Below are 18360 nucleotides of genomic sequence, written 5' to 3' on the forward strand. Positions count from 1 at the left end.
ATTGATGTTTCTTTTATTGAAGTAAGAATATATGTTAGTATATTCTATTTAGTGTATATTCAAAACAAACCTCGATTATTTGAACATCTAAGAAAATATATTCTGATATCTTTATTATTGAGTTTCAAAAGTTCTGTATCAGGCTATTTAAAAATTTAAGATTCATCAGTATTTGATTCCAATTAATTGTTTTTTAATTAAAATGGATTTTGTGTTTAAGATAATTATAGTTTAATGATGGGAGGAAACGTGTTCTTAAGTTATTTGGTTAATTGAATCAATTGTTTAGGAAATAACCAGACCAAAATAGTCAAAATTGTATAATGACTGGCTAAGGATTCGTGTTAAAAAAAGGATTCATGTAATATTTTATCTTTTTGTCAACCTACTCAGTTTAAGTTTGTATAAGTTGATGACAAAAAAAAAGATTAGCGTAATATTTGTATTTTTTTGTCAACCTACTCGTGTAATATTTATATTTTTAATAACATGTGTAATATTTATTTTGTTTCTATCTATTTATATTTTTATTTTTAAGAACTTAGACTCGTGTTATATTTATATTGGAGACATTTATTGTATTCATTTGACTATAATAAAGGAGAGGAGTTATTATATTTTTACTATGATATAATATAAATATGATAATGTGAATATACTCTAACGAAAAGAACATATTTTTTGTTTAATAGATGCATAGACATAGATCTTATAGTGGAGTTAAATGATAGATAGTTGATATTAAACTCTTTAAAGAAATATTTAAATGAAAGGTTAGACTAAGAATGATAATATGATGTCCAATTTAAAAATCCACCTAGAAGAAGTTATAATGTTTCTGTTTTAATAAGATAGATGTAAGATGATGCCATAGAACTCAAAGAACAAAAATATGAACCCGGTAATATCTATATTATTAAAGTTGAAGTACTTTAAGGAGTTGTTTGGAAACTAGAATAGGAATTAAAAAATTTGGAGTGTTTGGCTATAGGATAGCATGAAAACATGGATAGCACTAAAAAATACAATTATGGTTTTTTAGCAATATAAAAAGAAAAATCGATTTGTAATCAATATCTCATCAAATATATTCAGTTACCATAACTCAAATACATGTAATAAATTCCATAGAAAATATCTTACTTTTAAATATGGAAACAATACAAGAATTATTAATAAATTTATTATGACAAATACATGATACATCTGCATTGTAAATATATAAAAAAATATAGACCACTTAAAACGGAAAACAAATAAAAATTTATAAAACAAAAAAAAATTAATATCACGATACAATTGCATTACAAAATGGTGAGACATCTAGAATATATAATATTCACACGAGAACTATAAATATTATAATTTTATTAGTATGAATAACATTAGGTAGATAAGTCTGAAATACCCATACCAAATATATACAAAATATATTTTTTAATGGTAACTGAATAAAAATTATTAGTACGAATAACATTAGGTAGATAAGTCTGAAATTATTAGTACGAATAACATTAGGTAAATAAGTCTGAAATACCCATACCAAATATATACAAAATATAAGTCAGACATATAATATCCGAATCTTATATAAGTACCTATTTAATATATATTTTGGACCCGTAGGTCTCTGTTTGTATAAAGTTTTCATTGGCCATATTAATTTTATTAGTACGAATAACATTAGGTAGATAAGTCATAGACACATACATAAAGATATGACTATTCTTATAACTACGTTGGGCCTAATCTACTTTCTAAAACAAATAACACATAGCTTCATATATTGTATAGAAAATAGTAATATTGAATAGTATTATACTTATACAATAATACTAAAAACAAACCAAACTGAAATATAATATATATCGAAAATGCTTTGAACCATTACACACAAAATATATTAGACTTTAGAGATAAATTTCACTTTGAAATTACGTAATAATTATTTTTAAAAATTAAATTTCGTAATGTATAAAAAACATAAGTTTTATATAAAATTTTGTGTTACAATAAAAAAAACACAATTCGCGCTTGCAAAGTGTTATTTTTACATACGAAAGACAGTTTTGATATTGTTCTTTAAACACAAAATTGAATTATACAAACTCGATACTACATAAAACTAAACAATATAGGATACATTTAAAAAAAAAACCCGTGCGGGTGTGCATATGTTTATATAATATATAAATATATTATGTTACACATATTTTCATATAAATAATACCCCAATGTAAGTTTTGTATAATAAATATTGAAAATACAAAATATATAGCACTATATATTTTAAATAATATAAAAATCTACTTTACGTTATCATAAAATTTAAAAATCAGATTTAGTAATTAAACACATTGCTTATTTAAACACATTAGTACACATTGTTATTAATCAAAATTTTATATTAATACACATTGCAATCATATATAATATTTAGTAAAAACGAAGATAAAAAAAAATTGACTCCCGCTCGGTCGAGCGGGTCATGATCTGGTGTTGTGTATTATTAATAACAGGGGTTGTTAGCAAGATAATTTTTTCACAATATTAGCAAAACTGTTATATATTATTTTACACGTTGGTTGTAGTCGTCATCCTCATATTGTATTTTTATTGTTTTGGTGAATGAGTAAGGTGTGGTCATTGAAATTGAAATGTCGAGTTTGTAACATAGTAATGTATATTATCTAATATAAATTTGGTCTAGTGTACGTGATGAATACGTTCTAAAAATTAATATATGACTCGACTATTATTTTAGAACACGGTTGTTAAACAGAAGATGAAGCTACATAAAATTCTGGATTTGGTTAAGACAAATAAATTGGTTATTTCGGGTTTAACTAATGGATTAGATTTTGATCCGCGCTTCGAAATTACGGGTATTATTATTCACTTTTGTGAAATATTATATTATTTGTTTGTAGCTATTGAATGTATTTATGTTAGTGAAACTTTTTTATAATAAATTCGACACATTCTAGAGTGTCTCTGGTAAACTATGTGTTTCTCTGAGTTTATTTTATTTATTCTCTAATCAACATATTTATTTGACTTGTTGTTAAAACAAATGATTTTTCGAACGCAACTGTACAAAACTTTTATATTAATATTTTATTTAAATAATATGACATATTTCTATATTAATTAAATATTTACATTGTAATTTAAAATAATTTTTGACCCGCATGCCCGTGCGGGTGTATATTTCAAAAATATATTGCTATTCATTTTTCATGTCAATATAAATAGTCATATAAATAATAGTATTTTATATGTACCATCTTATAAATAATCATATATATTATATTCTTAAAGTTTAATGTGAAATATAAAAACCTTAATTTAAGTTGGTATATAAAATTAATCTTTTTGTTGTATTTTCTTATATATTGAAAAGATTTTTAATAAAGGTTATTGGAAAATATTTTAGTAAAAATAAATTTTTGAATATATGCGTATTTTAATATGTATATAAAATTTAAAATTTATTTTATGATTATTTTAGACAAAAAAATGTTTTTAGGTAATTAGATTAGTCCATTTTGTATATTTTAAAAATGATATAATGGATTTCCAATTTTTATTAACAACATAAACCATTATTTTTTTCTTCTTGACATACTTTTATCCATGTTTCAAAGTTTTAATTTTTTGCATTAGTTTTCTATGAATTATTATTAGTTTTATGATATTTTTTTTGAAAATTGAACCCTTGAAATTTTTATATTTGACTAAACTAAATAAGGTAATAATACTGTTTTTAATTTTTTATATAATATACTATTTATATTTCAGTTTGTGTTTTTATTTTTACCATAAAGAATTGTAAATATAGTGACATAATTGTAAATAAAAAGAAATATAAAAAGAAGGTTGTTTAATTTATTATAAAAACAATGGCTAAATGTTTTAATAAAAAGAAGTATTAAATATGTTATTCATGTTTCTAAGCAATTCTCATTTGTTATTAATTTATTGAAAATACAATGGCTAAATGTGTAAATAAAGAAAGTACACATTTCTACTATCTATGTTGCCAAACATATCTCATTTATCCTACTATCCTTGTTTCCAAACATCTCCAATTTGTACTTCAACTTTAATAATATAGATATAGATGTAAGATATAATAATTTCGGTTTTATACAAAACATATTTTATAATTTTGGTCTAGTTATAATGAGTAATGATATTATATGTAATTAATCTAGGTAAAAGAGGACTCTTAATGTAAAGTTGTGAGAAGAACTCTAGTGATGACATCTAAATAATGATATTTTGGTTAATCACACAGGAAGGTAAGTTTATTTAATAAAAGTACTCTTCGAATAATATAAAAGGGATATACATCATTATCACATGAATTGATATATGTGATGCATCTTTCGATATATAAAAATATTTGTTGCCTACTTTGGCATATTAAGAAACAAAAACTTATCATGAGAAGAAATTCAATAGCGTCTTGAGTCATCAAGAGATAGATCGGCAATCATCTCTTATTTTTTCTTTTTTTTTCTTTACGGTTCTTTCGTGAATTTTGTCTCAAGTTAAGCTATTCGACTCTAAAATTGTATTCATATGTGTGCATGCAATGGTGAATGACAGAGTTAAACTTCACGTTGTTAAAAAAAATGGTACATTATCCTCAACTTTTTTGCATTTGGTTGGCTTATATTTTACTTATATATATATTTTACTTTTTGTTTGTTTTATTTTAACGAAAGAACTAGATCATGATCCGCGCACCTGCGCGGATTTATCTTTTGATTCACATATTTTATATACATGTTGTATATTATTTAAGATTTATAATATAAAAAAGTTAGAATAATCCGGAACCAAAAAAAAATCGATCCGGACAAAAAAAAACAAATACCTACTTAGATCCAAATGTTGAGAATTCGAAGAACTCATACTTAAAATGAACATATTTTTACCCGACCCAGTGAGATAAATTTCAAACATAATATATTTTGTTATATTTTTAATTCATTTTTTGGGTTGGTGAGATTTACTATTTATCCGAAGATTTTTGGCTAACTTAATGGTATATATTCATAGGTTTCTTTTTTTCTGAACAAGAAAAAAAAAGATTGGGTCTTGATTAAATTTATCTTATATAACAAATTGTTGTTATAAATAATATTTATAAAAACTAATTTGTAACAGTAATATCATTTTTATTATAAATTAGTATATCATGGTTTATAGGTTCAAAGTATATAGTTAGTCGTCTTCATAGTATTGCTAATATTGATAGATGCAAGTTAATGAATACAGGTAATATATTGTATTATTAGTAATCTGTCGTATAGTATTATATGTTAGTAGATATATTATTAATAATCTATTTTATAGTATAATATGCTAGTGGATGTATCTAGCTTATAGTAAAATATATGCAATATAAGGAAACAATGGATATAATAATAAGGTAAGAAGTGAAAAACTATGGTAATGGTTGATATTAATTATTTATAAAAATGTATGTCTAATAATAAGTAGATTAATATAGTATTAATTATATAAGGTCCAACATTAAAATCCACCTAGAAGAAGTTGTAATGTTTCTGTCTTAATAAGATAGATAAGATGTAATATGACAACAATGATGCTTTGTAGATTATAGTGTTTTGGTTTGTGTGTCTAACTATTGTGTCAATGCCGATCAAGACCACTCTTGCTTTCTCTTAATCTCTCCTAGTACCCTTATTTTTATGAGTAATTGATGACAATATTATTGATTTAGCTTTAGTTTGGTTTCATTATAGTTGTCCAAAAAAAAAAGTTGGGGTATTAACTTTCTAATTTGGATAAATGATCAGCCTATTCACCAATCATAAGCCTATTATCATATTAATTAATGATATTTATTAATTAATTTTAATAACTTAGGTAAAAATAACTACAAATATGATAATAATCAAAATATTAATTAAAATTATTGAAAGCATGACAGATGAACAAAATTATCAAAAACAATGGAAACAAAACAAAATAATCAAAACTACTAAGAATATGACAAATAAATAAAATTATCTAAAATAATGATAAATCTGATAAATAATCAAAATTAAGATCATTTTCAAATAATAGTATAGATTACCTAAGTTTATAAAAACACGACAAATAAGTAAAATCACTTCTCAAATAATATTAATAGATAAGAAATTCAGATAACTAATTTAAAATTTATAAATTAATTAAAAAGAGAGGTGAAAGTAAAGAAAGACTAAATAGTAAATATTATATAAATATCATAATTTATTGAATCTTATGAGTATATACTTAATTTTGTGATTTATTATGGTGATATTACCAAATTTCTCTAAATTTAACATTTCAAAAAAACTTTTTTTTAAAACGTTCGGCTTCTAAAGCACTTGCCAATTAATTTATAAACAAGGTAAATATATTTTAAAGTAACCAGGTTTTATTTTATTATATTTCAACAAACGGAAAAACATATTTTATCTCTTTTGTTTCTCTCTTTTTCTCTCTTTTTGTTACATATAGTTTAAGAACAATACATGTGGAGTACATAGCTCACTTTGTTGATTTGAACTCATGGAAAGTAGAACACAAGATATGTCTAGACAGTGTAGTGTTGTTGAATGGTATCAATGTCAAGCCCCTTCAGCTTTACTACAGATTCAACGTGGCCCTTTAGAGTGTGAAGCTCTCGCAGCCTAAACACCAAACACGAGGCCTTCTTGTTTAATAAATCCATCCATTTTATTTTCTAAGGAATTTGAGAATGAGAATTAAGTTGGTTACCTAGCCACTTCGGCACGCCTCTTCGCCTGCTCTGCTATTTCAGAGAGCTCATGGTTCTTGTCATGGAACATTGCTTCAGGTGGTGGTAGGCCATGGAGTGTGCGCTGAGCTGATGCCCATTGAGCTTCCCTCTCTCCTCTGCCATAATCTTTCTTTGTTGTAAAGGCGGTCTGCAAAATATTAAAACATCTATGAAGATCACAAGCTCCATGAATTAAAATAAAATTCTTTAATAAATTTGTTTATTGAAATTTCCTCACTTTTTGTTGGATCATATTATCCCAAGCCTTGCCAGTGAGAGCGTAACGGATAGTGAACTTGAGAATGTCAAGAGGAATGTAGGTAACGATACTGTATAACCATATGACTCCAGCCCATCCCCATCCACAACCTAGGATCCTTGCAAATCCCCAGTTTGCATACACAGCGATCAACGTAGCAACCTTTATTCGTTGGACAAGATCAACACAAGTTTTATGCTAGCAATAAAATTTAAATAAAAATGGTTAGGAATATGGTAACAAGACAATCTTCTCACCAGTTGTGCTATAACAAAGGCTATAAGGAGCAAAAACCCAGGACGTTCGACAAACGACCAACTCCTTGATCTGGTGACAAAGATAAGTGCTTGGCTTATGATGCTCACTTGAAGGTACAGAGCTGCCATAAGCTCTTCCTCATTCCCTTGAATGGACCTTACACCAAATGTTTTCTGAAATTTAATATTGAAAATAAGTGTATAGTAGCCGAATATTATTGATATCATAATATTGTATCCTACTTACACTGAAGAAATCAGTATCATGAGCTAGCCAGAAAAACAGAACTGTGGTAAGAGCCATGTAAGTTCCTAGCACAACACCCGTAGCAAAAATCTCATTGAGCTTCCATGAATCAGGCACAGGAGAAGGTTTAACTCTGTCCTTGGAGATAGTCATGATGGTTCCATCATTAAGGATAGCGATAATCAAAACCATGAAAGGTGCAAAATCGAATCGCCATATCAAAGCCACAAGCATGAATCCCAAAACAATACGAATAGTGATGGAGACAGCATAGATCGTGTAGTTCTTCATCCTCTGGAAGATTGCACGACTTGTAAGCACGGCACTCACTATCACGCTTAGTCCAGGTTCCGTTAGCACAATGTCAGAGGCGCTTCTAGCCGCATCAGTTGCATCAGCCACAGCGATTCCAATATCTGCTTTCTTCAAAGCTGGAGCGTCGTTTACACCATCTCCAGTCATCCCACAGATGTGCTTCCTCTCTTGAAGCTTCTTTACAATCTCATACTTGTGCTCTGTGTAAGTCAAATGAAAAAAAAAATTATATATATATATGTTCAATATTTGAATTTGCCTAGAACGTATAGTCTTATATTATGCGAGTGTTGTATACTAGTTTAAAAAACATTTGAATTTATATATATATATATATATATATATTACCAGGGAAGACTCCAGCAAATCCATCAGCTTTCTCAATGAGCTCATCGACAGGGATCCCAACTAATGATGGATCCTTTGAATTTCCAAGGAGTGAAGTGGATGGATACATGTTTGTTCCCATGCCAAGCCTACGGCCAGTCTCTATTCCAATGGCAAGTTGGTCACCGGTAATCATTTTAACGTTGACACCAAGCTCAAGGGCTCGTCTGATAGTTTCTGCACTATCATGTCTTGGGGGATCAAACAGTGGCAATAGACCAACAAACTCCCATGGACCACCATCGCTTTCCTTGCTCTTTTCAGGTACAGTCTACATTTGAATACAAAAAAATGTAAAAAGAAAAAATTACCATTGTAAAAAAAAAAGAAGATTTTTTTAGTGATGAGTGTTTCTGTTACATACTTGTTGAGCAACTCCAAGAGAACGAAGCCCACGTTCAGCAAAACCATCAATCACTTTGTGAGCTTTGTTTCTAGCCTCTCCTTGGAGATTGCATAGTTCAATGATCTTTTAAAAGAAAAAAAAGAAGGTGGTATTAGGTAAAAGAGAAACCATATAATAAGTTACACTGATATAGATCCATATTTACTTGCTCAGGAGCTCCTTTGCTGCTCCGATGCCATTCTCCACTTTCATCAATGTATGTAATGGCTGTACGTTTATCTACAGGGTTAAAGGGCAAGAAATGCACCTCTTTGATTCCTTCTCTCGCCTGTTGATCACATCGTGTGATTAGTTGCAACGTAAAGGATAAAAGAGTAAAACTAAAGCAAACCAAGTTTCACAAAAAAAAAAAAGAAGTACCTCTTTTGGATCACCCAACATGCCGACAATGGATGCATCAATGGCGTCTTGGTTTTCGATTCTGGACGCTCTTGCAGCCATCAATACAACTGCATCGGCATCCATGTTCGTTGGGAACACCTCGATCAGTGACTTGTCGACCGAGAGCTTGTTAAGAGTGAGAGTCCCTGTCTTATCACTGCAGAGAACATCCATTCCAGCCATTTCTTCAATGGCAGTCATCCTCTTGGTGATGGCACCTTGTTGAGAGAGTCTATGTGATCCAATAGCCATTGTCACCGACAAAACTGTTGGCATGGCGATTGGGATCCCTCCAATCAGAAGCACCAAAAGATTGTCGATACCGTCTCTATACGTGCGGTGTTGAATAGGGTACATTATTAAGATCTCAATCAACATCCCGATTCCAATTGAGCAAATACAGAAGTTACCAATCGCTGTCAAAACCTAAAACAAAATAAAATAATATGTTTGTGAGAGAATGTTTGTATGTTGCATCATCTAAACTGTTGTTCGTGTCTGAAATTACCTTTTGGAAGTGGCCAACGTTGTTGGTACTGTCGACAAGATGGGCAGCCTTACCAAAGAAAGTGTGGACACCAGTGGCGATCACAACGGCCTCAATCTCACCTTGTTTGCAAGTTGAACCCGAGAACACTTCATCCCCAGGGTTTTTGGTGACTGGAAGAGATTCACCGGTGAGAGCGGACTGGTCGATTTTCAGAGGATCTCCTTCGAGGAGACGAGCATCAGCAGGGACAATGTCACCCAATTTGACGCTTATTAAATCACCTGGAACTAGGATCGAAGCCTCTTGCTCTCCCCATTTTCCATCTCTCAACACCTACATCGCATTAAAGCTCTTTTCTTAAGACTATATATTATATAAATATTGAACTTTGTATTATTATTATGGATCAGTGCATTACCTTAGTTTTGGGTGCAAGATTAGCCATGAGAGCTGAAGCAGCATTGCCGGCATTGTTCTCTTCGATGAAACTAATGGTGGAATTGATAACAAGTAACACCATAATACCGATGAAATCTTGCCAGTCCGGCGGCTTTCCTCCACCGTTGGCTAAAACAATGGCCATAATTGCAGCAGACTCCATAACCCATGAGAGAGGATTCCACATAAACCCCAAGAATTTTAAAACCTTGTTTTCTGATTTCTCCTCAAGCTTGTTTGCCCCGAATATCTCAAGCCTCTTCCTACCTTCATCACTTGACAAACCTTCTTTTGTGCATTTTAGCTGCGTAAACACTTCTTCCACTGGGATCCGCTCCTGCAGTTGTCACATAATAATTCTAACATCACAAATTTTCACAAAAAAAATAAAAATTGCAAGATAAGTAAAGATATGTATAAAAATGAACTGTGTTAAAATAATTTTTACAAGATCCACGTTCTCATTCTTGATTTCGTCCCAAGAGATATCAGCAGTTGCCATTTTTTGTTCCTTGAAAAGAGATATGATCTAACAAAAGTAGATAAATAACAAAAGAAAGATATAAAAAGATATATATCCGATTGAAGAATCAAGTTCTTCCTTCTCTCCTCTCTCTAAAGCCTCTCTCTTAGACGGTCGATGAAGACAGTTTCAAGAGGAGGCCATTAGAGGGAAGGCAGAGAGAAGAAGAAGCTTGTATGAGAGAAACCTAGGGCAAAAAGAAATACAATACAAATAATACACTGACACAAATCTTTGTTGTGTTACATTTATAACTATAACCAGAGATCCAACTTTTTTCTCGGAACTATTTTTCCTCTTCCATTAATCAAATTGTATGTGGTTCACCTGAGTTCTTGCATAAGTTTTGCTGTCTATATTACCTAAATTTCAGTTATGTTTTCTAAAAATACTGCATCTAAAATTTTGGATCATCACTTTGATACAAAATGTTAAGTTGTATCCCAAAATAAACAATAGTTCGATCGAGACTCTAGAAATTCTTCAATACGAACGAACACCAAATTACTTTTAAGTAGTTAAACGTGCGTACGAGCCATTTTGTTTTCGTTGTGCGTTCCTAGACGAATACCATATTTAATACTACAAAGTTATGGTTGTATTAGAAATTGAATTTTAATACTTTTACTAGATTCTGACCCGCCCGATCGGGCGGGTTATATTCATTCAAAAGTAACTGTAATTGACATATAAAGAAATGAATTAGTCAGTGTAAATTTGCTTTTTTTGTCATAATCTTGTGTAAGCTTTTTGATACAATAGGCTGTGGTAAACGGGGGTTAGAATAAAAAAACTGATATTTCTATTATTTTTTATTACTATAACTCGGTACTCAGAGAAATATTATTCAAATAACTATAAATGGCATAAAACATTGAAGACGATATTTATTGTTGCAGTCGAGTTTTACTTCTTAGTTGGTGTATATCCATAATTACAGTTAATCATATCAATCTAAGATTTTTTTTTTCGAAAAAAGAAAATAATATCTTAGTTTTTTGCCTAAATATTTTCGGAAATATTTTTCCTTAGTTTTGTTTCTGTTTAGACTTGAATGTTAAGTGAGACAAAAGTAAATTTGTCGTTTAGCTTTTTTTTAATAACTTAAGTTTATAAATTATTTAAGATACCAACGAAAAAAGTATCTCCAAGTATTTATAAATATTGTAAAATTTCTTATAACTGAATTTGTATTATCATGTGATTTTATTTAGAAGTGATCATGAACTAATCTTTTAGTATAGATCCTTTTCATCATGGTATAATTTTTTTTGATTATTGATATCAGTGTTACCTATTACTTGTACATGTTCTTTTTTACTTGTACATGTTTTTCGTAATAAGACAGATTAGCAATATAATCTCTTATTAACTTGGTTTTAGAATATGTCATTTGTTTTTTTATACGTTAATAAATTTTATTTGAATTAATCCTTTAGATATGACTATATTAGAAACGTGTAAAAGACCTCATATGGGTGTGACAAAATTTTGATATTTTTCTTTGTTTGATAAAATTTTGAAGTTATATATGATATAAAGGTGATAAAATATGAAATAACTATAGTTTCAGTCTATAAACGCATGTGATATCTAAAATTCTAAAGATTAGTTCATCATGACAACTACAAAGCAATCTTTCAAATTTCTCTACAAATACGAACTAATTTGTATATGATAGATCAACTTGTAAATATGAGCGTATGATAACAAATAAGTACCTGTATGTTACAATCTATCAACCCACACTAATAGGGAAAACGTGCTATTTCCCCACGAGAAGTATCGCATCCTCCCAGATGTCTCCCAAACTATGACCTCATCTTATATGTTCACGAGATAAAAGTTCGAAATCTATTTCCCCATAGAATTTTAGAAAACCTCTTATATCTCTCCGACATATAAGTTGAAGATCTTTAACCCCATAAAATCAAATTTATCTGGTTAAACCTATAAACCAGAACTATTTTCGTTAATTAAACCCGATTAAAACATGATTTAGATCTGATTGCAGTAATTAAACAAGAAAAGAAAGATAAAGACCTGATTTGGATCTGGTTTAATTACTGCAATCAGATCTAAATCAGGTTTTAATCGGGTTTAATTAACGAAAATAGTTCTGGTTTATAGGTTTAACCAGATAAATTTGATTTTATGGGGTTAAGGATCTTCAACTTATATGTCGGAGAGATATAAGAGGTTTTCTAAAGTTCTATGGGGAAATAGATTTCGAACATTTATCTCGTGGACATATAAGATGAGGTCATAGTTTGGAAGACATCTGGGAGGATGCGATACTTCTCGTGGGGAAATAGCACGTTTTCCCACACTAATATCACTACAAGAAAACAGACGTATACCGACGGACAAAACCGTCGGAATGTCGTCGGAATAGGGCTATTCCGACGACATTCCGACGAAAGTGGTCGTCGGTTTCAGTTGGTCGGAAAAAAAAAGTTCGTCGGAAATCCATCAGACAGTCCGACGATTATCTGACGGATAGCGATGAACCCGATTCTGACGGAGTTCCGACGCCCTTCCGATAAGGAATTCCCTCGGAATCCGTCGGAGTATTCCGATCACTGTATTCATCGGAAACTCATGATTCCGACGACGACAAAATGCATCAGAATATTCCGACGAACATAGTCGTCGGAAATTCCGACGAAAAGAGTTGTCGGTATATTCCGACGATACATGTCGTCGGTATATTCCGACGAAAAACGTCGTCGGGATATTCCGACGAAAGGATCCGTCGGAATAATCCGACGACATGTTTCATCGGAATATACCGACGGAAAGGGTCGTCGGAATATACCGACGGACTAATTTCGTCGGAATTTCTGATATATATATTTTATTAATTAAATTTATTTTATTATTATTTTTTAATTTTTAAAAATATTAAAATTAATTTAAACAAAAACTGAAATTAAGAAACTAATAATAATATTATAGAAAATAAGTTTTAATACAATCTGAAAAAAAAAACATTTAGAAAGTTTTAAATTAAAAAACAAAAAAAACTACTGATCCGGGAACAAACGATCCAACTTCTGCATTATCTCGAGGTTGGACTTCTTCTGATCCGCCAACTCAGCAAGGATTGTAGCATTCTGCTCCTCCAATGCTCCAATCCGTTGATCCTTGTTCTGTAGCTGCTCTAGAATCAATGGATCGGCGTACGGGACTTGAGATGAAGAAGTCGGACACGAAGAAGCACGACGGGCCAATCCTACCAAACGACCCTTTTTTTTAGGGACCGCCTAGAAAAAATTTAAGTTAGTAAAATATAGTAATAGAAAAAAATATAAAATTAATAAATAAAGTATTAAAAACAAATATAAGAATAGAAAAAAAAAATTACCTTTTCAACCAGCTCGTTGATTTGCAGTCGGGACATGTTGTTCGAAGCACCCGTAGAATCGTCGTCAGAAAGAGGCTGCTGAGAAGCTAGAAAAGCTTCTTTTTGAGATTCCACCATCTCAATGACCTCTCTGATCACCGGATCCTGAATTTCACCCGTCCCTTTGTTGGTGTACGCCTCCTTAATGACGACGAGATGATCGACGGGATTACCATCGTTTTCTTGAATCTAAAAAAAAAAGTGTTAGGTAATGCATATAAAAAATTATTTAAGTAACTAGAAAGACAAATAAAAAAAAAAACTTACCAGTTGATCCTCCTTAGAGGACATACTGCAAGCGCCGAGGTTGTGCACGTAAATACCTTTCCCGCCACGATCGCTGTTCCGGTTGGCGGAGTTCTGTAGAGACTTCTCTATAGTCTCTTCCTTCTCCCAGTGCTGGATCAATTGGGTCCACACCGTCCCGCTAAGTAACCGGGGCTTCCTCTCATCCAGCCATACTTGCTTCCACTCGTAGATCTGCTTCGTGTAGACGGTCTGGGCTTTGCGGCTGAATGCCTGACGGACTGTTTCCGTCAGGCCGGAGTCCCAAGTAAATTCTTGCTACAAAAAACACACAATTTGATTAGTACATATAAAATATAAAAAAATTAAAAATGTTTTAAAAAAAAACTTAATAGTTACCGCGAACTGACGAAACCACAGCTCGCGTTCCGCGGAAGGGATCGAAGTCCACTTGTCATATCCCGTCTGGAGCATCGAATACATCATCTGGGTGATGCTCCCGCTAATCCCACTGGTCGACTTGTTGAACCTTTAAAAAAAAATGTTAGATTAAAAGGGAAAAAAATAATTGTACAAATGAAATAAAAATACTAACCAAGTCGAGTGTCCCATTCGTGGGTATTGTTCGAGAACCGGGAGATGCTCTCGACCTGGTTGTTGAACCAATATTTCAACTGGCATGACCCCCGGGTCATGTGGAGCGGCTGCAGGAGCTGGAGCGGGAGCCGGAGCGGGAGCCGGAGCGAAAGGAACCGAGTTTTGTTCGTGAGACGACGAACCCGATGCACGGGAACTGCTCACCGAACTAGCTCGGCCACGGGGTGCGGAACGACGAGGTCGGACACGCCGACGAACACTCGAATCATCAGACCTAGAAAATAAAATTAATATATTAGTCAAAACATATATATAAAAAATTAAAATTCTTTTTTATCTATAAAAAAATTAAAAATGGTTTTATAAATACATAAAAATAATTAAAAATCGTTTTTATCTATAAAAATATTAAAAATATTTTTATCTACACAAAATTAATTAAAAATCGTTTTTAGCTATATAAAAATATTAAAAATAGTTTTTATCTACATAAAATTAATTAAAAATCGTTTTTATATATATAAAATATCAAAAATAGTTTTATATACATAAAAATAATTAAAAATCGTTTTTATCTATATAAAATATTAAAAATCGTTTTTATCTATATAAAATATTAAAAGTTTTTTATCTTCATAAAAATATTTTATCTGCATAAAAACGTTTTTATAAACTTTTATAAATATAGAAAAAAGTTGTTAGAAATATTAAAAATAGGAAAAACGTTTTTAAAAAATCAACAAATCCAATATATAAACCAAAAGAAAAAACAACAAATCCTAAAATCAAACACCCTAAATCCTAAACTATCCATTCAATTTCGAACATGCAAATCAATCAAACCTCAAATCCTAAAATCTAACATCCTAAACTCAAAAAAAAATGAAAAAGATAGAGATTGAGATGATACTTACATGGTGGGATGGATTCACGGAGGTGGGGACGCCGGTGGGATGGATTCACGGAGGTGGGGACGCCGGATTCGCGGTGAGAATCGCCGGAGAAGAGAGAGAAAACGGAGAAGATTTAGAGAGAGAGAGGCGAAAATGGTGAAGAAGGAAGAAGGATTGGTTTTTATTTAAAGGAACCGACGGACCCGTGTCCGTCGGTATGTCGTCGGAAAAAGAATAAAATATTAAATGCGCGGTTTAATGAAATATTCACGCGGTCCACTCGAAATTTTCACGCGGTTTGTAATTTCGGGAAACTAACAAACCGACGGAATTCCGACGAACATAGATCCGTCGGAATGGGGCAGGTCGTCGGAATTCCATCGGTATATTCTGACCGAATTCCGACGACTTAGGGTTTAGGGTTTAAAAACAAGTTTCTTACTGATCAAATCCAAAACTTTGATAATAAATAGACTATTTAAAAAAGATTAACTATAATAAGGTTTTCAAATCCAATTTTTACACACAATTGTGTTTTGTAGTGTAAGTTTATATTAATATGAATGAAAGTATATGAGTATTAAGATGAGATGTTATGAAAACAATGATATAAATATATAATTATTTAAATAATTTGTAAAAATCGAACGGTTGATATGTAATATTATATTAAACATCTAATATGTGTTATTAAAGTAGTTTCGGTATCCAAATATAGATATATTATGATATAAAAATTTCAAATATTCAGGTCGTCGGAATTCCGTCAGAGTTTTCCGATGGAATTCCGACGAATTTTGTTAAATCCGTCGGAATTCCATCGGAATATTCTGACGGAATTCCGACGAATGGCTAAACCCTGAATTAACCACGAGTCGTCGGAATTTCATCGGAATATTCCGATGGAATACCGACGGATTTTGTTAATTAAAAAAAAAAAAAACTAATCATACAACTAAGAAAACATAAGTCCTAATCAGAATCTTCAGAATCTGTAGAATCTTCAGAATCTTCGTCAAACTCGCCAATCTCAGCTTCTGGCTCCGAGTGTACAACAGCATCAATTCCAAACTCGTTAAAATTCTCAACGAGTTCAACCTCTGCCAAATCTTCAACTGCACTCACGTTGCTGGTAGAGTTTGGTTGTAATGGATCATTATCAGAAGGTCCGTTTACTCGTCCTCTTGGGTTGATTTGCGCCACCGTGATCCATGGATCGTCTCGGTACGTAACCCGAGGGTAACTGATGTAGCACACCTATCAATTTTTCAAGGTATTAATAATAATATATAAACCGTTAAATATATTTTTGAATATTAAATTGACATACCTGATCAGCTTGCGAAGCAAGAATGAAAGGATCATAATATTGAAGTTTCCTCCGCGAATGAATCGAAGTAACACCAAACGCATCAGTCTTCACTCCTCGATCTGGGGTGGTGTCATACCAATCACAATAGAATACTACACACCGCAATCCAACCATACCAGGATACTGAATTTCCAATATTTCTTGTATGTTGCCGTAGTAGACATCGTCACCGGAAGAAGAGGAAACACCTCCATCATAAGTTGTCCTAGAATGACCTTTTTTTGCAAAGGCATATCCTCGTGTACAATATTTTGGATATGATTTGACCACATAGTTTGGTCCCCGCACAAACTCGCATATCCAATCATCGAACACAAAACCTCTGGCCAAACCATCAGTCACCTATAAAATAAAATATATATATGAGTGAAATGTTTATTATTTTATACTAAATATATATGAGTAAAATGTTAATTATTTCATATATGTTATGACTCACATAATTAAGAAGCCATGCAGCAAATCCGTTATGTCTGAGTTGTTGAAGCTCTTCTTCTGTGGCATGTCTGTAAGTCATACGCAACTCTGCCATATAAACACTATATAAAAAGATATTATTCATATGAAATAAAACTTATTGAAAATTAATATAACAATTTAAATGAAAAATATATTTTTACCTCTCATATTGTAGAACATCTTCACAGTTGGTAAGCAAATATGTTTGCAAATGAGCGTGCTCAATCTCCGTCAGTCTCCGCTTCGTGGGTTTTCCACTTAGTCGTCCTATTTCGCTGAACATGCTTGGGACAGTAACATGATACGTTGCTTTCTCTCCTCTGTCATCATGCCGAGCAGGTCTTCGGTTTTTTGTATGCACTTCTGATGGAAAGTAGTTTTCAGCAAAGTTTGAAGTTTCTTCATTGATCACCTGTGCAATTATAGATCCTTCCACCTTGCTTAAATTTTTGATCTTCTTCTTCAGATGATGCATATAACGCTCAAAAAGATACATCCATCGGTATTGCACAGGACCACCAAGCTCCAATTCTCTTGCGAGATGAATAGCAAGATGTTCCATTACATCAAAGAATGATGGAGGAAATATCTTCTCGAGGTTGCAAAGACTAACGGGTACGTTTTCCTTCAAAGTACTAATACCCTCCTCAGTCACTACTCTGGTGCATAAATCACGGAAGAAAACACTTATCCCTGCAACTGCTTCATGAACATTACGTGGTAATAGTGCGGAAAAAGCAAACGGAAGGAGCCGCTGCATAATCACATGACAATCGTGACTCTTCAAGCCAGTAAACTTTCCTTCGCTTCTGTCAACGCAATTACCCAAATTTGATGCATAACCGTCTGGAAATTTCACTTTATCTGTAATCCAAT

The 18360-nt window shown here is 31.7% G+C and overlaps 1 protein-coding gene across 1 annotated transcript; it reads right to left on the reverse strand.

Annotated features, from left to right (window-relative positions):
• Nucleotides 1-6422: 6422 nt before the first annotated feature.
• LOC108812333 (ATPase 8, plasma membrane-type) lies at nt 6423-10714 on the reverse strand. The gene is made up of 12 exons (XM_018584571.2): nt 10437-10714; nt 9969-10325; nt 9569-9883; nt 9040-9486; nt 8825-8947; nt 8638-8742; nt 8235-8544; nt 7572-8086; nt 7325-7498; nt 7047-7229; nt 6787-6956; nt 6423-6698 (listed from the first exon to the last, which is right to left on the reverse strand). Exons 1-12 carry the CDS (start codon nt 10488-10490, stop codon nt 6602-6604), a joined length of 2850 nt encoding a protein of 949 aa, XP_018440073.2. The 5' UTR covers nt 10491-10714; the 3' UTR covers nt 6423-6601.
• Nucleotides 10715-18360: the final 7646 nt, after the last annotated feature.

Source organism: Raphanus sativus, chromosome 6 (assembly GCF_000801105.2).
Source record: "Raphanus sativus cultivar WK10039 chromosome 6, ASM80110v3, whole genome shotgun sequence".
Lineage (NCBI taxonomy): Eukaryota > Viridiplantae > Streptophyta > Magnoliopsida > Brassicales > Brassicaceae > Raphanus > Raphanus sativus.

Coding starts and splice junctions, on each gene's coding strand:
- LOC108812333 (XM_018584571.2), bottom strand. CDS start 10,490: ATGGCAACTGCTGATATCTCTTGGGACGAAATCAAGAATGAGAACGTG. Junction 8,743..8,824: donor GCAAAGGAGCTCCTGAGCAA/GTAAATATGGAT, acceptor TTCTTTTAAAAG/ATCATTGAACTATGCAATCT. Junction 7,499..7,571: donor ATGATACTGATTTCTTCAGT/GTAAGTAGGATA, acceptor ATTAAATTTCAG/AAAACATTTGGTGTAAGGTC.